The sequence below is a fragment of the Ambystoma mexicanum genome, chromosome 7q, assembly GCF_040938575.1.
Source record: "Ambystoma mexicanum isolate Mex_15411 chromosome 7q, UKY_AmexF1_1, whole genome shotgun sequence".
Classification (NCBI taxonomy): domain Eukaryota; kingdom Metazoa; phylum Chordata; class Amphibia; order Caudata; family Ambystomatidae; genus Ambystoma; species Ambystoma mexicanum.
Window position 1 is genome coordinate 1,065,095,648 of NC_090941.1, and position 26,671 is coordinate 1,065,122,318.

General features: G+C 45.2%; 1 protein-coding gene across 1 annotated transcript in view; it reads left to right on the forward strand.

Moving 5' to 3' along the window:
• CNGA4 (cyclic nucleotide gated channel subunit alpha 4) overlaps positions 1–26,671 on the forward strand; it is a 456,695-nt gene that overhangs the window by 134,276 nt on the left and 295,748 nt on the right. The window contains exon 5 of the mRNA XM_069639616.1: positions 9,685–9,791. Within this exon, the coding sequence (XP_069495717.1) occupies positions 9,685–9,791 (107 nt within the window). The remainder of the gene's footprint in view (positions 1–9,684; positions 9,792–26,671) is intronic.

The window sequence follows — 26,671 nt, forward strand, 5'->3', positions numbered from 1 at the left end:
TGCTCACACCTCTTTGAAAGACTGGCGGGCACGAAAAATAACCTTCCCCGGTGACTGCTCCCCTGCCTGCTATTACCAAGAGGAGAAACCCGACGTCTGTATCCCCATGGCTCCCGGAGCGACAGTATCAACCCTGGGAGCAACTAATACCTTGCCAAGTGAATACCATGATTTCCAGGATGTTTTCTGAAAGGACCAATCCAATACATTGCCGCCGCACAGGCCCTATGACTGTCAGATCAACCTTGTTCCTGGTGCACAAATCCCTTGCGGCAGGATCTACGCTCTAACAGAACCAGAAAACCTTCATTTGAAATCCTATTTAGACCAGTACCTTCCAAACTGATTTATCCGTCCTTCGAAGTCCCCCGCAGCCAGTCCTTTGTTCTTTGTACTGAAAAAGGAAGGGGACTTGAGAACCTGTATTGACTACCGTGCATTGAACCAGATCACTGTGAAGAACCGCTACCCCTTGCCACTTATCCCTGAGAAGCTAGACCAAGTTAAAGATGCCCAGATTTATACCAAATTGGACCTTCGAGGAGCGTACCACCTGGTCCGAGTCAGAAAAGGAGATGAATGGAGAACCGCCTTCCGTACTAAGTACGACTTGTTTGAATATCAAGTCATGCCCTTCGGGTTATGCAACGCTCCTGCTGCATTCCAATATTTCTTGAATGACGTTTTAAGGGAGTTAATTGATGTGTGCGGCTTAGTGTACATAGACAACATCTTAGTATACTCAGTCTCGGAACAAGATCATGTCAGGCCCGTTCGTTCAGTCCTTACCAAGCTCCGTCAACATCGCTTGTTTGCAAAGCTTGAAAAATGCTTTTTTCACGTCACCGAAGTAGAATTTCTTGGTTTTATCCTTACTCCAGGAGGCATCAGAATGGACGTGCACAAGGTAGATGCCATTCTGAAATGGCCTTCGTCTCTGAAAGGGGTACAAAGCATGCTGGGCTTTGCAAACTTCTACCGCCGGTTCATCCCAGACCTCTCTCAGGTTGTGCACCCAATCACAGTACTATTACGAAAAAACTATAAAAAGTTTGCTTGGACCGAAGAAGCAGAAGAAGCCTTTCAGGAACTTAAACAAAGGTTTACCTCCGCTCCAATCCTGTGACATCCTCGTCCAGACTTCCCTTATGTCGTTGAAACTGATGCGTCCAGTCTCGCAATGGGGGCTTTCCTTTCACAGAGACCCGGAAACGGGCCAGCTACATCCTGTGGCCTTCTGGTCGAAAAAGTTCTCACCTCCAGAGATTAATTATGCCATCACGGACAAGGAACTCCTGGCTATCAAATCCGCCTTTAAAGCCTGGAGGCACTACCTTCTGGGGGCCAGACACACCATTACAGTCATCACAGACCACCGAAACATGCAATATCTCAAAACAGCCAAGGCCCAGTCCCTGTGCCAATTACGGTGGGCCCTTTTCTTCGCCGAATATGATTATGTAATCACATTTCGACCAGGAGTCAGAAACGGAAAGGCGGATGCCTTATCTCGCATGGGCATAGATGAAATAGTATATACAACTCCAGACCCAGTACCTATTATACCTGAAGACAAACTCTTGGGTATCACAACAGCCTAAACACAAGCAGAACTACCAAAAGAAATCCAACGGGCAATGAATCCTGATGCCTACCTCGCATGGCAAACTCAAGGAGAACAATATACCATCAAGGACCATCTACCCTTTTTTAGGAATCACCTATATGTACCCAAGAAGGAATTACAACAGCATATTATTTCAAACTATCACGATTCACTGATCGAAGGGCATCCTGGGATCGCCAAAACCCTAGCTAAGGTGAAAGAGAACTTTTGGGGGCCTACCTGGCGTAAGGACATCATTCAGTATATTCAGTCCTGTGGTGTCTGCGCACAAAATAAATCACAGAAACAAAAACCATCTGGTCTCCTAAAACCATTGGACATTCCTCCAGTTCCATGGCACACTCTTTCCCTTGATTTCACCACTGATCTACCTCCAAGCCAAGGGTTCAACACCATCCTTGTAGTTGTGGACTTATTCTCGAAGATGGCCCATTTTATTCCTCTCAAAGGCCTCCCAGACGCAGCCACTTTAGCAAAATTGTTCCTGGAGGGCGTGGTTAAGCTACATGGCTTCCCTTCGGTTCTGGTCTCTGATCGAGGCAGCCAGTTTGTTTCAAACTTCTGCAAAAAATGTTGTGCAATGGCGCAGATCGACATTCGGTTATCTCACCATCCCCAAACGGACGGCCACACTGAGAGAACCAATCAAATACTCGAGCAATATTTACGGTGCATGCTGCACCACGAACAAAGGAATTGGAAAGACCTACTATGGATAGCTGAATATGCATATAAAAATTCTTTGCATTCAAGCACGGGACAAACGCCCTTCTATACCCTTTATGGCAGACATCCACGTACCTCTGAACTAGACCTTCCAGCCAGTTTGGAAATGCCAGCGGTAAAGACTCTACACACAACCATTACTCAGGCTTTCAAAAGGGCAAATGAACACCTTGTTCATGCCAAAGAAAAACAAAAGAGATTCGCCGACCAACACCGGAAAAAGGCCCCTGATTATCAAGTAGGAGACAAAGTTTGGTTAGCTGCTAAATTCGTACCCATCAAGGGAACCCGGACCTTTCATCCCAGATTCTTAGGACCCCATACCATTAAGGCAATTATCAACCCAGCAGCCGTGAAACTGGATTTACCACCCAATCTACACATCCACCCGGTATTCCATGTGTCCCTCCTGAAACCAATGCAACCCGGCACACGATTTGGGACACCACCTAAGCCCATACTTGCTGACGGAGAACCAGAATTCGAAGTAAAAGATATCTTGGACTCTAAATACTCTAGGACCAAGCTATATTATCTCATCGATTGGGAAGGATTTGGACCACAAGATAGATCCTGGGATCCCAGTGAGAATATCCACGCACCACGTCTAATCAGGAAATTCCATCGGAACTTCCCAACCAAACCTGGGCCAGACAGAAGGAACACCATGGGAGGGGCCTTAGGGGGGAGTGCTGTCACGACCCTTGCCCAAAACCCCTCTGGCAAACCCATTGGCCAGGTGGAGTCAGGGCTCGGGCCTCTAGAGCCTGACATGCTCTTCAAAAGCCCTGATGGGGACAGTCCTGGCGCCAATGGCACCAGGCTCATACACCATGAAAAACAATGTGCTTGGGAACTACTTTATTGTATTGTCAGCCAACATGGAGGCATCCACATATGCGGTCTAGTGTTTTGGGTGTGGTAGCCTAGGGACTACTTTACCTGGACTATTTTGTTGGGGCTATTTAAACCCCACCCGAGCAAGACAACACGCTTCGCGTTACTTTGCAGCTTGCAACGTGACGCTCACCGTGTCCAGCTATTCCCTCGAACCTCGGAGAAGCAGAACCTGCAAGGAGACAAAAGGGAACATCATTAGCAGCAGCATCTTACCTGCAGTCTTCATCTTTAAACACTCGCAGCTACTGAGAACAGCTTCCTCGAATCGGCACACCTCCCCGACAGAACGACCTGAAAGAGGAAGATAGAGGCAACATTAAAGAAAGCAGTAGAGACATTTACAAATTACGAACTGCTCAAAAGGCTTACCTGGCTGGTCGCCTCTCGGCTGGCACCACTCCGGACATTCCACTCGCGCTGAAGAACACAGCGACCTACAAGGAAGGAAAACACAGGTTAGCAAAGGCAAGACTTTGCAGTGCTGCGCATAGCGCTTACTTACCGCATCATAGCGCTCTTAATGCGCCATCATTTACCATTGGGGCTCAACCAAGCCAGTTCGCCGCGCTGAAGCTCCGCATACCTAAGGGAGAAAAAAGAGACATTTTAAACAAAGAAAGGCATGCAGGATAGCAACAAAACTAAAGAACAGCAATAAGACCTACCTGAACAATATCAAACTGGCCGGCGTCAGTGAAGTAACTGGACTGCACTCGCCCATGGAAGACAACGCGCCCCTGCAAAGAAGGCAGGACGTAGAGCACGCCTAATTCTACAAGGAAGAACCTTCCCCGCAGACCACATCAGGGCAAAGCTTAGAAGCATACCAGCGAGTAACCCGGCTGGGTGGCGTCCCTGTGGATACCAGGTGAGCGTAACACACACACCTTCTGCTAGAAAAGTAAAGGGAAGATGAACCTGGAGCGACTGTGGCACAAGCAGCGTAGAACATGTCATAGATTTACATGCTTGAAAGGGAGTAAGGGATCTAGACACTGAATTGCAGAGGATTCATTGCCTATTTGCGGAAGGGTGCCCATCCCATGTAGTGGGTGTAAGCGACCAATTCAACCAAGTTTATGAGGAGTTATTGATAGAAATGAACAGGCTGTTCAGGGGGAAGAAAGTCGTTTCCCCTAAGTTTGCTTGTGCATGCATTTTGGAAGTAGCGCATAGGGGCCACTTGGGGAGGAGCATGACGAAAAGAAGCTGAGCGAGTGGTATTCGTGGCCCAAGATGGATTCTGAAGTGGAAGAAATGGTCAAATATTCTCTTCCTTGTGCTGAGGGTCAGAAATCTCATGCCAGCATGGAACTTGCCTTACGCCTGGTCCGGACACTCACTTCCCTGTGGGAAAAGGTAGCACTGGATATTATTGGAGGTTTCATTATGAATTACTGTTCTAAATGGTCATGTGTCGAGTGTTCTGAGGATGCCAAGGCACTCTCCGTGGTACATTTCCTAGACCAGGTTTTTCACAATGAGGGGTTCCACTCCGTGTGATTAAGAGATAACCGGGGGCAGTTCAGGGCTGCTTTAGTAATGACATTTCTGAAAAAATGGGGAGTCCGCCATGAAACCACAGCACTCTACTGCCCCAGGTAGAATGGCATGGTGGAGCGATTGAATACAGTAAGTAGGAGGATGATTGGTGTACTCCAGGGAAAAGATGATTCCCCCGGAATGTATGAGGGTGGAGTTGGCCAGAGCAGTGCAATCGGGCCACATGATGATTACTATCACCAAGTAATTTCCAAGAGGTTCACACCAATAGCTTGTTATGGAAAGATTGGTTGACCGCAGGGTGAGAGGGTGTGTGGTATGCTCAAGCAGTGAAAAGGGGTTTGAAAGGCTGCATGGGTGCCACCCTTGTTTTGAACGTCCCATTTTCAGCTCCACTATCCCATGTGTGTCTGTTTCCGGCTATGACTTGTAAAGCGCTCTGTTGGTTCCCGAAGCTAGGTCCACTCTGTAAATACCCTGATAATAATAATAATAATAATAATAATAATAATAATAATAATAATAATAATAAGCAAAAAGCACCACATTGAGCCTTATAAGGTTTCTCTTTGAGTACGGCCATCTCATAGCCCAAGGGTGCTGTTGCTGGGGCCCGATGTCCTCAGGACAAGGCTCAGAAAGCTTTACACCCCAGCCCAAGTGGCACACTCCCAAAAAGAGAAATCAAATGAAAGGACAGAAAAGGTGCTGTTGCTGTCTCTGGTTATGTCATGTGGATGTGTACTGCACACCGCTGCCATTTTCATGGCCTCCAGGGGCTCTTGTGGATCTGAAAGAGGAGAGGGGGCGGTTAGGGGGTTAGTGGGAGAAGACTAGGGGTTTTGCTCAACAGTTGGTAAAACCAAGGGGAATTGGCGTCAATGAGTGTGAATTCTCTATGTGATTTGTGTCTTCCCTGGAGGTGTACGTTTCCAGATGGGTGACCGGATGGGGTTAGAGGGAGGCTGTGGGTTATAGGGGTGTTTTAGCAGTTTGATTGAGAGGAGAGGCATTTTACATGTGTTGGGGTGCGCCAGAGTATTTGTTCAAGCCATGTATTGAGTCAGCAAGTAGGTCAGCGTTTATTGAATCAGGTGCTTTAAAGGTGAGATTGTTAGTTGGTTGGGCGATTTGTATAGCCGGTCAGCCAGTCCGATAGCACAGCGAGTAGAGCGCTCGCTTTGACATCTGTGCAGAGCCTGCTGAGGTAGGTTCGAATTACGGCAGGGTTAAACTCAGGCTTTCATCCTTCCGAGGTCAATAAATGAGCACCACACACCTTGGGTAATAATAAGCAGCGCTCAGATACCTGAGGGTTCGTAGCGCTATATAAATGCTAAATTATTATTATTATTATAGATCAGCTGGATTGGGTTACGTTAATGTATTTTATGTTGTCCTGTACATTAGGTTCTGATTCTGTTATTTTCTCACAAAACTACACTTATCAGACACCTGTTGTCTGCGCTTAATTCTTGCACCTGCCACCTGCTGGCCGCACTATCTGTCATTGTTTTGATCACTTGTTCAGCAGTTTCCATTCCCCCCCCTTGCACTTTCGCCCTTCCCCCTCCCCTGCCCTTGCACGTTCTCAATGTCACTGGGCCTAGTAAGATAGTTGTTTTGTCCTCCCTTGTACCCACTCCCTTGCCTCGTTGCGCTCTGAAACACTTGTGTATGGGCACGATATACATAAAATATCATATCATATCACATATCATATTATAAGAGTCTCGCTTTCTTTAGAAGTGGCGTCAGTGTTTCCATAGAATGGAAAATGCTAGCTTGGGAGAGTTGGTTCTGTTTGGTGGTGTTTCATTTTTTGAGCAGTTTGTTGCGGTGTTGTTTGAACAGACCTAAGGGTGTTTTGTTCCTTGTGATTACATTGGTGTATCATTTGTTAACAAGATGTTTGTTCACATGGTGGTGATACCGATTGTAGTGTGTTTCCTATCTTTTTCTCGATCGATCTCTAGCCTGGTGTATTGAATATCCAGATTTTGAACATTCTCCAAAAAGTAAGATGATGTTCTGTCCTCCTGATTTCCTATTTGGATAGAGTTTCATAGTTGCTCTATGAGGATGGAGAAGGCCGTACCTCCACACTTGTTCGTTTCATAGTGGGTTGGTTCTATAGGTATGTACCTGCTTGATATCAATATCCTTCTTGAGTGGTAAGGGGTGACTTTTGATTGGAGGAATTCTGCTCCCTTTCTATGCAGTGCTCTGTGGGAGATGTAGAGTCATTTGAAATGGATTCTTTTCTTCACTGGTAACCAATGAAATCTTCTCAGGCCGGGTGATGTGTTCCCTGCGGTTTATTCTTAGAAGGAGTCTTGCTGACCTGCTTTGGATGCATTGCAGTTTCTTGCTGAGGGCCTCGGGCATTCCAAGGTATAGGCTGTTGGCGTTGTCTATTTTGGCAGTATCAATGAGAGAATGGCTGGTGTTCTGTGTGGGAAGTGTAGGTAAGGGAGGATGCATCTCATTGATCGTAGGTGTTAGACACATTTCCGTACAATACTGTTGACCTGTGATTCCAGCGTGAGTCCATTATCCATGAGTATTCCCAGAGTTATTGTGATTTTAGATGTTTCCAGTCTTATTCTATTTCTGGGGTCAAAGAGAGCGCCGTCTGCAGTTAATTGACACTGCATCAGGTGATTAGTATTTCTGATTTCATAGGGTTTCGTTTTAGGTTGTTGTCGGCAATCGTTTATCTCATTGAGGCAGCTTTTGAGGGTGTTGGAGTTGGTGCTGGTAGTCATCTTGACAATTTGTTGAGTGTTGTTTGTGTAGTTGTAGCATTTTAGTCCTTGTTTTCTGCTTAGTTTCATGAGAGGGGTAATGTATATGTTGAAGAGAAGTGGCAGGATTGTTGATCCTTGTGGGACCCACAGTTGGTGGTGGAGGTCAGTTGTGGTGAGGTGCCACCTGAGAGTTAGTGGGAGTGTCAAGGAATGCATAGGCCCACTACGCTAGTGAATTTCATCCTCTCAGTTGTGGCATTCACCAGCCATTCCCCTTCCTGAGAGCAACAGTGGGGAGGGAAATAGGCCTGCACACCTTTCCGGGGACTCCATTGAGGACCTGTTGAAGGCCTGTTGCTCTCTTGTGGCTAGAAAGGCACATGTTTATTAGATGCTCAGAATTTTAGGATTCACCACATTCCAGACTTTGCTCTGGAATCTACGCCTGGTCATGAACTATAGTGTTTGGATTAGTGCTATTGTGGCAATTTTCTCCCCTTTCCAAGTGCTGATGTTGTATTCTTCAGTCATTATGAACACTTTATTTGCGTTTCTATAAGCTCCATTAGCATCCAGTGTTTACATGCGTCTATCGTTGGGTTTCTTCGCAGGACATATGGTTTTAAAACCTGCATCAATTTTGTTGTGCTGAACTTTGACTTAGATATTCAGCCTAAATTTGGCTAAATTCACTTTGGCCAAATACTTTGTCGTCTTACCAATCAAGACCTATTCAGCAGATCAGAAGGACGGGGATGGATACAGATTGCAATAGGGGAGTACTCACTCTTGATTTAGTACCAGGCAAAATGCATGGTTTTGTTTGGTGGAGAGAAGAAGGGGTGAAGAAGAGTGAGAGGTGAGAGGGCAGTGTGGGGCAGGCTGTTGGGATGTACATAGTGCCTCCCAGACAGGCACACAGGTTCAAGCTGAGAAAGACCTGTTAGTAAGTGCCACAGTGAGAGCAGTTTGAGTTTTGCGCGGCCGAAGGCGCACCGCTCACTTGTAGTTAGTTTTGACACATAATAGATACATCATATAGAAACACAGAATGAGCAACAATTGAATTAATGTTGTGCTTTCAGAGGCTATAGCTAGGACCATGTGTAAGAGGCCGTGTTTAGAAGTAGTACACAAAGTTAGGTTTTGAGTGAGTTGTGAGAAGGGAGCTCAAGTACATGGAAGCTGGAGTCAGAAAGGTGTTGTGGTAAAAGTGGTGGCAGTGGGTCGATATGGCTAGAGTGCCGCCATATTGGATTTTAAGGCCTAGTACACGACAGGCAGATTGAAGGCCGTGATGTGGAGCTGTGGCTCTGTTTAGCTCAGTCCCAAAACAATTCCCCTTTCCTACCCCCAAGAAGCTGAGGTCAGAGACACCTGCGTTGCACAGATACACACTAATTGTATCTAGTTGCAGAGCTCACAGGTGGTGGCAATGGAATGTTAGATGCGGGGAGGGCAGGAAGGTATATACCCTCTGAAGGTCAAATTCATGAGAACAGGGCAAAAGCTTTTGTGATGTCAACAGGCCGGGGCAACATTCAGAGCTCTACTCCCCTCACCCAAGGAGCAGTCATCCTATATGAACTACAGGAGGTCGCATAACCAAAGTAAATAAATCCCTGAAAGTGAAGCCCAATAATGGTGTCCTGGTCACGTCATTACTGGGCACCTGGAGTCTGAAGGAGATGAGGGGCAGCCATATCTGGAACGTACCGTGGTTTAGGATAGGAGAAGCAGAGGTGATGCCAGTAAATTTAGGCGAAGGTCGGAGGTGCTGCTTGTTGGTTTCTCAGTGTTTGGTATAGTAGGAAGGCCCATTGTTCTATCAAAGCTGAGTTGGCCTCGGAAGTCTTGCGTGTCTGAGTCGGAGGGGTGCACATCATGTGACAGTTGAGATGTATTAGTGTATCAATATACCTGTTAGCCAATCATGTACTAGGACTCAATAGTGACAATGTGGTAGGCAACGTGCATAGGAGAATGGGCTTAGATAAGATGTGACCAATCTTTCAAGGGACTATAGGGGATATTAGCATGTTATTTCTATGCTGAATCATTATTTGACACAGAATGCTTATCTCAAAAATCATCTCTCCATCATTATCAACATCTTCAAACAGTTGCCCATCACTACACTTAAGGTACAGTTGTCAATAACCTCTTTTGTTTTGTTAGGTCCTGCTTCTACGAATTGCAACAGAACCACCTCTACATCTGGCTGACCCTGGACTACCTGTGTGACCTGCTCTACCTGATGGACACTGTGGCCTGGTTTCACACGGGTAAGTATGAACTGGCCAATCAAAGGCGGTAATGGGTCGGTACATAACTCACTTTGCTGCCACAGCACCTGTGGACCTCTATGCATAAATACATCCATCATTGGATCACACTTCAATCACGTCAATTGCAAACGAGACAGGTTCTTGAGGACATGTTCTAATGAGCCAAGGAGTCCCGGCGAAGGAGCTCAACCGTCTACCGGGCTGGGCTCCTTCACTGAAGGTTTGAACCACCCCAGCACACAGCAGTGATGTATCGCTGAGTCATCGAACACTGTTGTAAAAGGCAAATTGTTGTGCACCTTTCACCGCAGTGTGGTGAGTCTTGAGTGATCAATGGTGCCCAGCCGTGGCAAAAATGGTGATTGGCATTTGGCAATTGATAAATGAACTGCTATTGCCTTTTTCTTGTGCCAGAAAAGGGGTCACTGAATGCTGAAATCATGATGGTAAATTGGGAATCGGAACACCAATGGCTGTCTACCAGCACGAGGAATTGTCTTACGGTGCGGGAACACCACGCTAACACGTTGGTGCAGAGATTCTGCATGTGGTTCCTCTGCACTCTCATCAGGGTGGGGCAGCTGCAGATTGCTGGCATCAGCCCCTTTAACATTGAGGTTGTTAGCAAGGAACTTAGAAGGAGGCTAAGGTGGGACAGAGCACGGCCGGCCTTAGGATTTGCGGGGCCCTGTGCGGGAAAAGATGTGTGTGCCCCCATTATTGGCAGTGATAGTACAGAAAATAACATCACAGAATGAGTCTTTAATATGCAACGGTATTATGGAGAGTTACATTAAAAAAAAATCTACCACGAGTAAGGCAGAAGACAAATAAACTGAGCCCAGTGTGTGATTTGTAACTTGATATTTACTCATGTGGCAATATCAGAAATTCGTTTTTTTAAGGTAGCAGGCAGTGAGAACTCAATACCTTTTAGAGACTTCTAATTTTGTCAGATAAAACATAGAGAAAAGCATTTGCCCAGGAGCACACACTTTGGTTAAGTGACGAAGCCGGGATTTGAGATAAGTCTGCAAAGTAGGCACTTGAACACATATCTTCCCAAATGTCATTGGTAGAAATATTGTTTTCAAAAGATATTTTTCAATTTTATATTTGAAAACACCACCTGACTGTGGCAGGCATTGCAAAAATATGGAGATTGTGTTTTGCTAACTGAAGTTAACTGCTCTTTTTGCAGAAGTTTCACAATTGTTTTTATTTGGCCATATTGTCCAAACTAGAAATATATATTTTAGAAACTACCGAAAATGATTATTTTGACAATCAAAAGAAATAAACTCTATGCAGGTTCCAATGATGTAATGTGAGGCCAGGGATTGAGCCTGGGGCAGACTTTAACGGTTTATTGAGAGGCCACCCTCAACACAGGGAGTTTCTTCCCTCACCAAGCGTCACACAATAAACGATTTAATGTTAGTTCTTTATTCAGCCCTATCTCCAATTCATCTAATACCCCTTGGACCCATCCTTCTGACCTACCAATGAGCCAAGAACCAGGCTGGTGTACTGGAAATATGGAAATATATTTATATTTATTTGAATGAATTAGATGTTAAGAAAATTGCACTAAAATGTCAAACACCACTTTATCTGTGGCACAACCAGTGGTCGAAGTGTACGAAAAGAAGAAGTGGAACTATGTTCCCTGCTGGTCTGCTCCGCTCTCCACAAACCCCATCTCTGCGTCCCCTCCCACACACAATCCAAATACCCAAACAAACACACCTGTTATTTATGGGAATGTGCAGTGCAGTGCACTGAAGTGCAAGCTCCAACTTCTTCCTACACGTTTATTTTACAACTAAACCATTCCAGAATGGTTTCTTTTTAAAATAAAAGTATGACACTGAAAAATAAAAAGTATGGGAGCACCGCTCCCGATCACTCCCGCCCACTTCGACCTCTGGGCACAACACAATACACTTCTCTCAGCATAAATCATCATCAGCACTGGTCAATGACCGAATTCCATTTACATATGCAATGCTGTGCAATTTAGAATTTCCTGCACACTTAAGTGGCTAGCAGTTTTACAAATGTGTGCAAATACATATGGCATATTATTATTTCACCTACACTTTTGCTTTGAAATAAACACAGGGTGAATTAGCAGTTTGTTTTTCAGACCCCTCCTACTTTGGTCGGTGTTGGGGAAGTCAGACAGAACAATTTGAATGATTTTGGCAATTGTCCCACTTAAAGGCCTGTGTTGGGGAAGCTGGACAGCAAAAATTGGGATCATTAAAGAATGTTGGATTTCAGATCCCCGCCCCCCTGCTCCACTTAAAGGCCTGTGTTGGGGAAGCTGGACAGCAGTAATTGGAATGATTTTATCATTTTGGATTTCAGACACCCCTCCACCTAAAGGGCTGTGATGAGGAAGCTGGACAGTAAAAATATGTTTGATTTATTTCTTATAAAGCGCTACAAACCCATAGGCCTCAGAGCGCTATACAAAACAAAAGACTTACAAACAGTATAGATATAATAAATGCAAAAAATAAATACAAAAGAATAACCCGGGAAAGTATCAAAGGAAGTGAAATAGAGAGAAAATAACATTGGTAAATAATTATCACAATAAAATCATAAAGGATTAGGAGTCCCGCTGGTATACAGAAGAGGATAATTCAAGCTTACAAGTAGTAACAAAGTCAGATAATAAGCTCCAGATTTATAGAGCCCATAGGCAGGTATTTACACAATTTCATATACATAGGCAAGGTGCCAGCTCCACATCCTACCACAATACAGTCACTATTCCTTTGGGAGCACCAATTGGCCAAGTTAATTCTACGCAAGAGTTTCAAATCGGAGGAACGCACTACACCTGGCCGCGTTCGTGCTCGTAGCCAGGCCAGGCCAGGACTTTATTACGGAGTGTGTCTCTAAGGGCCTCATTACACGGTAGGCGGTGGACCAACGTGCTAATAGCACCTTGGTCCATGCCGGTAAAATACCGGCACCGCCTTGGTGTAAAGGGGAATTACCGCCCTATTCCAAGGTTGGCGGGGTGGTAATTCCCCCTTCCACCATTGCCCTTCCCCATTCCCATTTTTGCCCCATAGGGCATAATGGGAATGGGGAAGGTGCTAATTACGGTAGCGCAAATTTGCGGTGCCGTAATTAGCACCAAGGTCCCTTAGCGGGTTGGTTTTTAACACCTGCTAAAAGCAGGCGTTAAAGTACCAACCCGCTAAGGGACCTCGTAGTAAGGCGGTAATGGTTAACGGTCACCGGTACCATTACCGGTGACCGTTAACCCTTACCGCCTACCATGTAATGAGGCCCTAAGTTTGTTCTTCGCTGGTTTGGGAACATTAGAGATAACAAAGTTACGATTATCCAACAATAGGGCCTTAATGTCTTCACTTTCTCGGGGTGGCATGTTTGATTTCCTAAGGCGCACAGTCCTTAGGTCTGTCCTTCCTAGCTTCTGAGCGTCCCGATGTCCAGCCGACAATGCTGGCACAGGAGCAGTCATAGGTTCTAGAACAACCGGACTGTGACTCTGTGGTGACTTGTAAGCTAAAGAAGAGAGGGAGAGTACTATATTGTTTCGAGGGAGACAAGCATCAGCCCTAAGGTCAACATGCAGCAGCATCGGCAAGTCAGTGGGGGTTACAACTTCTTTATAAGGAAACTCTGTCTGAGTAGAACAGGTTACTGTAGACTGCAAGCTCATAGGTAGAGTATTATCTGCTTCTGGCTGATCAGTTTAGGAGGAGCATGACGCTTTCTTATTAGGCAACATCATCGAAAATGGACCATTAGCTGCATGCACATTTTTAGAAAAGAAAAATGCATGATATTTTTCTGCAGAAATATCTAACGTCACAAGCCACGCATCGAAGTCCTCAGAGGTGTCGCAGTTATTCAACTCTGTTATGAGAGATTCTTTCCAGAGGCTCCAGTGTTCAGATATACAGTTCGTGTCAGTGCTCTTCGATGAAAGAGAGGGTGACGGATTGGGATCTTAGAGTTTTAATGTTGGATTTCAGACCCCCCCCCTTCACCTAAAGGACTATGTTAGGGAAGCTGGACCAATAGGATTAACCAATTAAATGACAGTGTATAGTTTTCAGTGCACACCGCGTATGAGCTTTGTTAATTTTGAATTTTAACAAAAATCACCCCATGGTGTTCTGCCAAGGAGAATTAATTAAATTAAAAGGCTTTCATTAAATAGGCTAAGGATATACACAGTTTCCACCCTCCTCACGCCCGCAATACAGTGAAAGGCTTTAAGGCCTGGAGACCTCCCAACATTTGGTCTCAGAGGGCTCAATTCTACTTACATAGAAAATCTCTGTTCAAAGTTCAGGAAATCCAGCTAAATATCAGGACCCTCTGGAAGAACAGGGCAGGGGTCTGGTCACTACACTCTCAAGGATGGCCTCCTGCTCTCCACCATAGAATCCAGTCAGCTTTTAGGCCTTCGTAGAAATAGACCGCTCCAACCAGAGGCAATCTCTGCAAAATGTCCTATTGGTGTTTCATTGCATCTGTATGATACATTTCAGCAGCCCTGTCCCTTCCTCATGGTGCATCCACTTTATATATCAGCGATGACACCATCAATTTTACAACCTTGGGGAGTACCCTGCAAGAGTTCTCACACCCAGGATTCGACAGTTACCCTTCTCTCTCCTCCCAAATCTATACCCTATCTACGGATTGGCTTAGGAGACTGGAGCAGATATACGGCAGCTTCCCATTTGTAATCCCCATTTGTTCTCATGTCAGATCTTTTGGCAAAAATAAGTTATGAGTCAAAGACGTTGTTCTTTACTAGTAACGACCATAATGCATATATTTTCCGATTCAGCTAATCAGGGGAAATGTAATAAAACAGCCATGTCCGCACCATGTTACACGGCCATTTGACAATTTGCCACCATTTTTACAAAAAACATAATCATTAGGGACATGCAATTTATTCCCCACATTCCTACTTTTAGACCCCACCAGCATGTCCAAACTGAAATTTGGGACATTTTTAGATCTTGGATTTAGGGTTGTAAAAGCCAGTGGAGGAGTTGTTTGTGAAGTTTTTCCTCCAACAAGCCAAAAGTGTCTGCCTTGGGCCTAAATGAAACCTTCATGCAACCCATAGATCCAAGTTTTTATTTTCCCTTGTTGCCAATATTTTGCATGTGAAGCATAATATACATTACATCTTGTTCACGCGCACCATGTCTTTTCCCTTACAGGTTTATGTTGGCTGGGGAAAATGTTTCTCATGTCTTGAATTAACTTGCAAACACACATGCAAAGCTGTTTTGGTGTCAGTGCTTACAAATCCTGTTTTCATATGAAAGGGACCTTTGAATTTCTTCTGCCTTTGGGAATTAAAATGCTGCTTTTCCTTTGATAATGACAGGTAGGGCATTTTCACATGTCCCATTAGTTCTGTTGGTTTGGGTGCCTTTGTTATACCCCACATGTCTCCCCCCTCCTGATATTCCAAGATTCTTTCGTGGCGAAGAGCAGAGCAGAGTGGGGTTTTCAACCAACACCTTTTCTTTTTATTTCATACTTTTCTTTTGGTTGGAGCCTGTCCTGCTCAACATCTTTCATTAGGGAGTGGGCACTGCAGTCTCCTCTTCCATCCTTGGGTTGGGGGTATAGCACAGCACCCCCCTTTCTTCTGGGAGTGGGCACCCCAGCCTCCCTTTCCATCTTTGGGTTGCTTGGTGTGGCATGACACACACTCACTTCCTTCTTTCTGGGTTCCAAGGGTCCTCCCTGGGACTCCACTCTTGCCTCCAGGCTGGAAGTTAAGGAGGTTAGTTATCTAACAATAGAAAGAAAAAGAGGTTCAGTACTTTTTACATACCAGATTTCCCCAGAAGATGGACAATGCATTCCAGAGAACATATTTACATAGAAATAGACATTACATTTCAACCCATCCATTAGAAAGACATTACATAAAACTGAACACAACATTTCAAAACATCCCTTCAACACATTAGTTATTTATTTGCATTTCCAAAGGATATTAATTAAACGACTCACCTGTTATAATTTTCCATCTGGGGTTTTCACACCTCAGATGATTCCTCTGCTCGACTTTCATTTGGCTCCTCAATCAGTCGTAAAGCTTGTCTAGGATGACAGCTTTTCAACTGATTGATGTGGACCTATTTTTCTTCTGTCTGTTCTCCTTTTGGGATTCATATCTTGTGGGCAACAGGTGATATTTTATCTATAATTTCAAAGGCACTGCGCCAAGATGGAAGAAATGTAGGACCTTGTCACCCACTTCATATTCTTTCTTGGTGGTCTTAAGTTCATAATAGGTTGTTATACCTTCAGCCGACATTTCTAAATTGCACTGAGCATAAGCAAAAGCGTGCTGGAGGTGCTTCCTTAAATTGTCAATGTATTCATGGGTAGTGGACACATTTATCAAGGTCTGCTCCTGTGTCCTGTAGAGCAGATGCCAATTTTCTGTCCGGTCATGAGCTCAAATGGAGACATCTTTGTTGCAGAAGATGGTGTAGACCTAATACCCACCATGACAGGTGGTAATGGGATGTCCCAACTGGGTCCAGAGTCTGCCCCAAACTTCTTTAAGATACTCAAAATTGTGTTGTTGTATCTCTCTACCCCCCACACGTAAGGCAGGGCGGTAGGCAATGTGGTGTTTTCTTTTTACCCCTAGAATCTCCCACATCTTCACCATCACCTCACTGGTGAAATGGCTTCCTTGGTCCGACTGCGTGAGGCTGAAACGAGAGAAGATGTGGTTTATCATTAGTGCGGCAGCTGTCTCCGCCTTACAATTTGGGGCTGAAGACATTCTACCCACTTTGTGAACAAGCATTTCACAGTCACTGGCCCAATGAAATCGACCTGCAAATCTGACTAAGGCAGAGTAATTCCCCTTTTTCGTAGGGGAGCTCTGTGTGTGAGTGAACTGGGTTGAAATTGAGCACACACAAGACACCCCTATAGGTAAGCGTCAAGGTTCTGGCCCATGTGTGGCCAGTAGTGTCAAGACTTGATTGTCGTGCAGATTAAAGAGGCCTCGGTTCCCAAGTACCACACAGGAGAGATAATATAACTCTCTGTGCAATCCCTCTTTGATTAGTACACCTCTCCACGTGGCTTTCCCTGCTTCCCATACTGTGTTCCTCAAGACTTCTCCGGTGTTGTTTCATTCGAAGTATTTGTCGATGTCCTTCGCCAATTGTTCTCGGAATATTGGGTCCTTCCAGAGCGTCTCATTGCAGCGCCATTTCAAGCTTCTGCGAGGAAGAATCATCTGGTTGAGGGTGATCGTGACCATGTCGTGATCTGACCACGTTATGGGGGATGTTTTGGATGTGGACTACACCTCTATTAGTTCTGCTGTGAGATATATGTAGTCGATTCTAGTATATGTGGCGTGCGGTGCGGAGTAGAATGTATAGCCTGTTTGGTGGGGGTTCATATAGCGCCATGCATCTTTGAGTTCGTATGAATCCATCATGTCTATTACTTCTGAGCGGCCGGCCTCTGGCGGGTTATTCGCCTGGGGGTTGCCGGGTTGTCTGTCCAGTATTGGGTCCGCCCACATATTGAGGTCGCCTCCTAGAATCACTCCGCCTTCTGCTTCGATCATCACTTTTGGGACAATATGTCGGAGGAACCTGGATTGCCCAGAATTGGGGGTGTATATGGAGGCAAGTGTGAGGATTGTGCCCTGTATGTTACCGACCAGTACGATCGCTCTGCCGCTTACATCTGCCCAGGTTTTTTGGACTTCAAATTGGAGTCATTTGCTGATTAGGATGCCGACTCCAGCTTTTTAGGGTGGGCTTGAGCTCCAATGTTCAGTTCCTGACTTGGCGTACAGAACTTTTCTTTCTTCCCCTTTAATGTATCTAGTTTCCTGTAGGAAGAGTATGTCTAGGTCTGCCCTTTTGAATTACCTGTTCAGTAGTGACCTCTTGGTGGGAGAATTGAGTCCCTTGACATTCAATGTCCCAATTTTAATCGTGCCGAGCCCATTGCTTGCAGTGTTGTGGTTAAAGGCCATTGATGTGTTTCCTTCATTTGTTCACTGGGTCCCATTTGTTATTGCTGGATGCCAACGAGATTAGAGTGTTTTGTGGGACATGCCTGACCGTCTTGGGTGTTATTGTTTTCTTCTCCCCTCCCCCCACCATCCCCACAATGTTTAACAAACTAACATTCCCTTCCACCCTTCCTTGTTCCCCTTCGTGCCCCCTCCTGTCGTGGGCTTCCATCCTTGATTAGTGTCGTCCGATTCGGACTGAGTGAGAACTATCAGTCCAATGTCGGACCACCGGTGGGAACCATTACCGCTCAGTCCCTCTGGCAAATATAATCACTTTAACATTTAGAGCGCCCCTCGTGCCCCCCCTCCAGCCCCAACATTAACTTTTGTGAAAGGATATACGGTAAACCATGTTGTTTCATAGTGCGTCTTCAGCTGATCGTTCCGCCCCTCTCTTCCAGGGTGGACTCCTCTGCGAGTCCAGCCTCATGTCAGGGAAGTGCGGGTTGTTTAATTCTTGATGGTCGCTTTTGCTGTCTCGTTCAGACACCGACCTTGTAAGTGCAGGCCACTGCGATGCTGTTTTCATTTGTCATTGTCCGGTGTGGTGTTGCCCCGCCGGTACTTTCTTGATCCCTTCACTCTTTTTCTCCTTGGTCCTTGGAGTTCCCATTGTGATCCACTTTGTTCAGGTTCTCGTCGATTATCTTCTCCTGGGCCTGTTCCAAGGAGTTCCGCAATGCAGTCTCGGATCTCCTCTTCTGACCTTAACTGTATTCTCTTGCTTCCGTGCTCGAATGTGAGGGAGAAGGGGTATCCCCTCTGTATCTGGTGCCTTGTTCTTTGAGCCATTTCGTCAGTGGGTTAAAGAGGCGTCTCAGGGCCAGGGTGAGCGAGGATAGGTCCTCGAATGTGGTTATTGGGGCACCTCCGAGGGTGAGGGAACCTCCGGATCTGGCTTTTTCTAGAATCCTGGCTCTGTCCTGGTATCGATGGAATCTGGCGAGGATTGATCTTGGGCCACCGGGTGGACCTCCAGCCCTGTGTATTCTCTCTGTTTTGGGCTCATCAATTTCTTCGTCCGCCATCAGAATTTTGATGATATCATGTATTGTTTTTTTGAGTTCTTCCTCTGTTTCACCTTTGTGTTCCGGAATGCCAAAGAAGCATAGGTTCTTTCTCCGCTCGCGGTTTTCTAAATCGTCCATTTTTAGTCGGATTTCTTCTCCTCTTTTCTCGATTTCCCATATTCTGAGGTCCATTTGGGTTTCGAGGGTATCTATGGAGGCCTGGTTGTTTTCAACCCCTTCTAGTCTCTCCTCAATGTTGTCCATTCTCTGTGTTATGTTATCTATTTTGCTGCCTAAGTTGGCGCACATGCTCTTTATTTCATTCAGGAGGGCAGTGATATCGTCTTTGGTGGCCGCAGCACCTGTCTCGGAGGTGTCCATCATCTTTCTTTCTGTTCTCTGGTGACGACAAGAGCGGTTCGTAAGCGTATCTGGCCAACTTCACCTTAGTGTTCATGGGGTGGTCGGTGTGGCAGAGGAGGCACACGCCCCTGGTTCAGGGCCCAACCCTATGCACTACAGTATATTCAGGTGGCTTCAGAGTGATTCCAGGTTAGTGGCCGGTGGTGGGGTCTACCGTATGCGGATGAGATCAAAGGAGGTGGTGTGGATCTCTTCGGCCAAGTCTATTCGCCGTCTGGCCCTCTTGTGGTCTAATATCGCTGAGGTTGCTTTCTGGTTTCCCTATGGGCAGTTTTGGCTGGAGTTTGAAGCTGCATCCCCTCCTGAGCACCTTTCTTTATATATTTTTTTTGCGGAGGGAGCTGTGGTCTGAATTCGATGTGCCCTCCAGTCTGCTATGAGATACCCCGTGGACCTACTTTGTTCAGTCGTTGTTTGTTCCTCATTGGGGGCCCGTGTGAATGCTCTTGATTAGTAGTGTGGGCGGCCTTTCCCCTCTGTTGCCAATTCTCTGCACTGTGTGCGTAGTGGGGTGGGGTCTTCAGATGGTGGAAGGGTGTTAAGATGGTTCTGGTGATGCCGCTTTGTTCACGTGCGGTGCTTCAGGGGTGGTTTTTAATAAGGTATGCTGGCTAGCTTCATTATATGTCTCCTTCGCTTCCTAACAAAGAAGTGCGCAGGAGTTGGGCACTGCGATGTTAAAACATCCACATTTGGATTTTGGGTTGAACGGCGCGGTTTCCTTCATTCCTTAGTTTCAGTTGCCTTGCAAGGCAGCTCTGTGAAGGCTTGTTGTTCACTTGCTGTGTGAGCCCTTTAGGGTTCTTTACGTGTGACTGGGCTGGCAGGGTTGTGTGCGTGGGGTATCCAGGCCTGTTGGCTGGTGCTTCGGCTTCTCCCCTCTCCGCCCTCCAGGCGCCACATCTGGTGAACCTGCTGGTGGAGCAACCAGTTGTTGGGGAGAGTGAGCGTTGGGCGGCGGGTGTTGTGGAGGAACCCCTGGGCCTCCGGGAGGGTCGTGGGCATCCACCCGCGTGATGCTGCGCTGCTGGGTGGAGTGGCTGCTTGGGCTCTGCAGTTCTCTGGGGGGCTTTCGCTTACTGCGGTCAGCTGGCGCTCCGTCTCCAAACCCCGGGGACTCGCGGGCTGGAATCCACAGTGGGGAAGACCTTCTGGGCGTGCGGGGCTCTCCGCTTGGATGGGGGGCGCAGGAGGAGGCTAAGGGAGGTGTCCGGCGGGCCTTTCTTCTGGGTGACCACTGACCGTGGAACACCAGTCCCTGGTGGAGCGTTGGTGTCAGCAGCTTTCGCTTTCACTTTTTGGACCATCCTGTGAGGTGCATCTTCAAACAATGGTCTCTCCCTCTTCCCGGCTCTGATTTTCTTTGCGTTTTCTCCTGGGTGGTAGAGGGGGTGTTCAGGCAACGTCTCCTCTGTTTGTTTTCCCGGGGGGGGTCGCAAGACGGGGGGTATAATCACGTCTTGGACATGCGGCAGAGGCGCTCACACGGAGTGGCTGCTCATCCGTGCGCCCCCTGGTGGCCAGTAGCCGTGCAAGATTTGTAATGTCATATGAAACCCCCTATGACTGGCAGTGGCTGCCTCATGGGCGTGGTTCAACATCAGTCTTCGGAATGAGGTAAATACCACCCACTGGTTACATTAAGATAGGGCTCTCCTAACCAACAAACCGCCTTGGATCTGGAACATCTTGGAAAACTTCAACACCCGGAGATCCTCTTTGCCGGTACACTGACTCTGTTAGAGTGAAAATCACTCTGAATCTAGAATCTCATAACATTTCCCAATGATCCGGTCCTCTTTCTGTGCAGGAATCAAATCTGCATCTGGGGCACCTTTACTCCACTGGGCAGCTGAGAGTTCATTATTTGTACAAGTTTGTGAACTGGTGACAGCAGCAATCTGGATTTCACCCAGCAGGGATTCTGTTTCTATGAAATCCCCCTGCAGAGCTCCGCTTTTAGCCAGCTGGTCAGCCAGGTCATTCCCAGTCTTATCTGTCCCCTCTATTTAGGAATGACCTTTTATCTTACTTCAATAGATGGGCACCTCATTCGAGGTTGCCAGATTGTCAATTGATTGGATCAGTTTGGCATGCTATAAAGGTTTATTGTTGGCACAAAGCATCAGGTGCTCCACAAACCCATTGCTGACATAGTCAGTGATCATGACCAGTTCATTGTGTTGGTGGTGCACTGCAGTGAAGATGGCTTGATGAATGGCAATCAACTCTGCAACTTGACTACTTCGGGGGCCTATTTCATAACCAGCAGAGGGTTCTGGGGTATTATTCACCCAGGCATTTCCAATGGCAACCACCAGTCATGTGTCCCTGCTGTTGTCAACATTGTAGTAACATGGGTATCCCCTGACACGTATCTTCTTCATAGACCTTGTGTGGGGAAGTTAAGTACACCTCCATGTTGTTGTTGGTCATTAGACTTTTGTCCTTGAGACAGTTCTATTGTACACAATCATGCAAGTCTGCCAACCCTTAGGCTAGGGAACCCTTCTTGTTTTGGCAATTTCTGACCTCCACAGGAAAGCCTTGCATGGACAAAATCCATAAAGTAATTATGGAATTACTAATGTTCGCCACCTGGATTCTGTCACTTTGGAGATATTGCAGGGGTTGGTAAGGAATCTCGACAATGATGTCCTCCCCTCAATGAATGGGTGGTAATTTTCAACACCCACAGCATTGCGAGGAGTGCCTTCTTGCAGTCATTTAATTTTTCCTCTACAGAGGACAAAGTCTTGCTTGCGTACAAGATGACTTTGTTGCCCTTAACGTGCTTTTGAAACAACACCGCTGTTGGGCAAGTATCTGAGAACCCTTTCTCCAAGAAGAAATCCTTGTTCTTTATGGGGTAAGTCAAATAAGGAGCCTGGGAAAGACTTCTTTTCAGTTGTTAAACTGCCTCGGCTTGTTCCAGACCCCACTGCCACTTCACTCCAGCCTTTAATAAATGGACCACGGGTCAAGTGACCCTGCAGAGTCATCAATGAACTTCTGACTATAATTAGTGAGTCCAAGAAGGCTTCTTAATTCTCGCAGAGTAGTAGAGCCTTTTAATTTCAATAAGGCTCGCACTTTCTTTGCCTAGGGATTAAGACCCTCAGGGGTGATCTCGTGCCCTAAGAAGTTCACTCGGGTCTTACACCACTGTGCCTTCTGAAAGGACAGTTTTGCTCCGGCTTTCTGCAACTGGTTTAGAACATAGCAGATTTCTGCTTTATGTTCATCCACAGTTGAGCTCTTTATCAGAACATCATCTACATAGGCCAGGTTTCCACTTTTGTCCAAGTCGAGCCTGGCCTTATGTAGAAAGAAGTTGAACTCATTGCCGGAGTTGATGCATCCAAAAGGGGTTCGGGTCCATGTGTATTGCTGCCCCCAAAGGTAAAGGCAAGCTTGTACTGGTCTTCCCTACTCATGGGTACTGTCCACTAGCCATTGGTAAGATCGATGGTGGTGTACACATTTGACCCTTGGATCTGGGCCAATCCCTGATCGATGTAGAGAAGTGGCCATCTTGACAAGTTGTCCTGTTTGTTCAACTCCATCAGGTCTGCACATAGTCTCCATTGGCCGTTTCGTTTGAGTATCCCTAGTACTGGGTTGTTGAAGGTACTGTGGCTAGGAGAAATTATTCCACAGGATTCTAAGTTCTTAATAATCTCTGTGAGTGATTCCATGGACACTAGAGGTAACCGGTATATCTTGGAATTCAAGGAAGACCTGTTTCAGCTTTTGTCTTTGCGCCTCAGTCTCACAGGCATCAGCGAGATTGATCCTTTCCTCAACCATCTGCTTGAAACCTAGACAGACTTCAGGCTTGGCAATTTCAGAGGTATCCTCCAGGTGGTTGGAGCAATCTCTTTTGATGGTGTTGACCTGGACAGGGGATTCGGGGTCGTGGTCCTTGACTCTGAACACTACCTACTCCCTCCTAATGTCACAGGTCACCTCTTCCATCCCATAAGGGCAGGAAGAGTACACCATGAAATTCCCCCCATGTGTAGTAAAAATATTTTCTGGAGGAATACCATGGCTGATGTCGGACTGTCATTTCGGATTGGTCCCATGATTTCATTACCTAAATCAATAGAATAATATTGGGCATCAACCACCATTCCAATAAACGTGTCTGCACCCAAAGTGATACTTTTAGGGCCACTGTTATCCACCAATATTTGAAGGGTGTCATGTTCTAGGTCTACTAGAGGTATTGGATTTAAATACAAACCTTGTTGTGGAGAAGGGAATTTATATTTATATAGGTGTCCTGATGTTTGAAGTTCTGTCCTCCCTTAATTTTCCTGGGAAATATTGAATTGTGACCCCTGTCCAGGGATGGTAACCTCTACTCGCTGTTGAACTTCAATGGCACAAGGCAGCAATGTTTTTTCAATGTGTCAAAGCCCATGGGGTTACCCCCCAGTCGGGACCAGGCTTTACTATTAATTAGGACCAAATTGATTGCGAATAGGTTGAGAATGTCATGCCCAGATAAAAGGCAGAAGGGGCATCTCTCATGACCCAACAATTATGCTCTATGCTTTTGGCACCATTGAAAACTTTAAGCATACACCTGCAAGGCAGGAGATGTTTGGAGTTTCCAGCCCTACTTTCTATTTGTCAATCAATTTAAATGTGGGAAAGGTCTGATTTTTTTGGGAGTTTCTGGAATAATTCTTCACTGATGAAGCTCCTTCCATTATTCAGGCATACTCTGGCGAGGACGGGATCCTCGCCCTCATTTAACTGAATGGGGGAAAACAACTGTTCACCCTTTTTCTTAATATCTGTCAAACTTTGACCGGGTGTCCTTGTCTGGTTTCAGGGGACTCAAGTTTTCTTCCGATTTTTGACTGGTGTTAAATTTGAGGATGTTCCCTTCCAGTGTGGATTGACTCTTAAATAACTATCTATTTAGATCTCTAAGTGTTTCGCGCTCCACTAATAACTAGATTGTCATTCTAATGTATTCTGTGAAGGTATGTCCTTCGATACTTAGCCCAGGATGAAAAAGTTATATGATCTAGAAATAAATTTCTGTAGGCAGTTATATCACAGTAAGTATTTTTACCCAAATTGGTATAGTTTAATTAGTGCATTCCCAAGTGGTTATACATCGAAGACCAAAACTTAGAAAGTAAAACTGCATATAGTCCAAAAATCCTGTTATGGATGAAACAAAAAGTAGCAATAGTTCTCTGTTTAGAACAAAGAGGATTTGGTTGCACTTGTTGGTTTGCAAATTCAGTATTTCCTGATAATTCGCGGATGGATTCAGTTGGTTTGTGAATTCAGTATTTCCTATTAGTTCACAAATGGATTCAGTTATCTGTTAATGAAATGGATATATTCACTGTTGCTTCACAGGTCAAGGTTGACTGAATTACCAGTTCTGGGGTCAAATGCTCGCAATCACTGTTACTTCACAGTTGGAATGGAGTTAGGTACTTTGAATCACTGTTGCTTCACAGTTGGAGGTTTGCTAAGTTTTGAGTCTAAAATAATCAGAGGTGATTGGTCAGAGTCTAGGCCCTCTTATATTTCAGAGTTGTTATCGCAGTTCCATTAAATCTGTTAACCATGTGTTAACTATGTTGTTCCTTTATTTTTTTCTGTTGCCCAACACGTGTTTCACCGTCTGGTTGGTGACGGATCTTCAGGGGTTAGTACGGTTTAGAGGTATACTGATGCTTGGAAACAAATATGCAAGATATTCATCAAAAATGCTATGAGTTTTGTATCCTGCGATTCCTGGTACAAAGAGAAAGAGGGAAGAAAGAAGAGAATAATTCGTTTTTAGAAAACCCACTAGGTTGCAAGAGAGGAAGAAGTATGCTATTCTCAATATAGAAGTGAACGATGTCAATTAATGTTAACTTAACTTCTAAGATGGATTTTACAGGGGTGTAGGATAAAAATATGAAAGTGTCTGGAAAGAGTACTTACTTGAGTAGCCTTTGGTTTGCGTATGCAATGAAGTAGGTATGTTTCAAAGGAAATGGCGAAATCACAAGAGATTTTCTATGGCTACTCTCCACGTCCTAAAGAAAGCAGATGGAATACAACGAAATGTGGCATGAATATGCGTATGGTATGACCAGGTGGTCGTGGTACTGAGCGTATTGTTCATATCTCTGTATAAATTAAGAGTAGGTCTATTACCTAGTTCTTACCTATGGTTGTGGGTGGCGCTGAGGTGAGGCACGGGTGTGTGCTGTTTGTTGTCGTCCGTTCGTTGTAAATTGCTGTGTGCGGATACTGTTTGTATTGACCTGGAAGTGAATATATGATTGCGAACGCAAGATAGCGTGGTGGTCACGTGATCAATTGTTTCCTTAGCACGGTGTCTTCAGAAATACAGCTGTTAGTAATGTGAATCGTGTGAATTACTGTGTAGATGTTAATATATGTAAGTTGAAAAAAATAAATGTTGTATTAACCAATTAAAAGTAAATATATCTTGAACGCGGACTGACGTGGTAATCACGTGACCAATGTACTTCTCAACACTGTATGTTGAAGGTACGGCTATTATTACTGTAAAACGTATGGATATGTATAGAAATACATGTAAATGCCGAAAAGAATGTTATGTTGTCAACACATGGGAAAAATAGAAAGAAATTGTAATAGTAAGTTTCATATAAGGATATGATAGAAAAGGTGAAAGTTGGAATAGTCTGGCAGGTTAATACATCAAATTGATACATTAGTATATCACAGAAAGGGTTTTCTTTGATTTCTGTTTTTGACGATACACCCCTAAGTTTTGAATAAAAATAGACTTGTACATGTGATGCCTGGCGCTAGGTAGAACTTAACAGTGTTAGTCATTTGGATTGTGAGTAGGGAGGTAGACAAATAACGATGGGCTGGAAAGGAGGAATTGACTGATCAATTGAATGTGGTTATACGATCAACACTTGTGACTAAATATTGCTCAGTAGGTTACAGAATAATTCATAGAGTAAAGTCAGAAATAACAACAGCATATACATTCTATGCTCAACATTGATGTAGAGAGACGCGAAAGCGCGACTCTCATTTGTACAAAAGCGACAGTGATCACAACAGAAAATGATGCAGTTCTTGGTCAACATTAAGCCCATTCTGGATTGAGTCCATTGTCCAAATCCAATAGGCTTCTCTCTTGTGGAGGCTTAGTTCCAAATTACCTCCTCTGTGTGATGGTAAGAGTTTCTCAATTCCATGACATTGAATATTGGTGAAATCAGATTCGTGGTGTTGCTGTAGAAAGAGTATTGTGCCAACCGGCACAATACTCTTTTTTAGAGGAATTCAGACTTTTCAAAAAAAAACATCCAAAT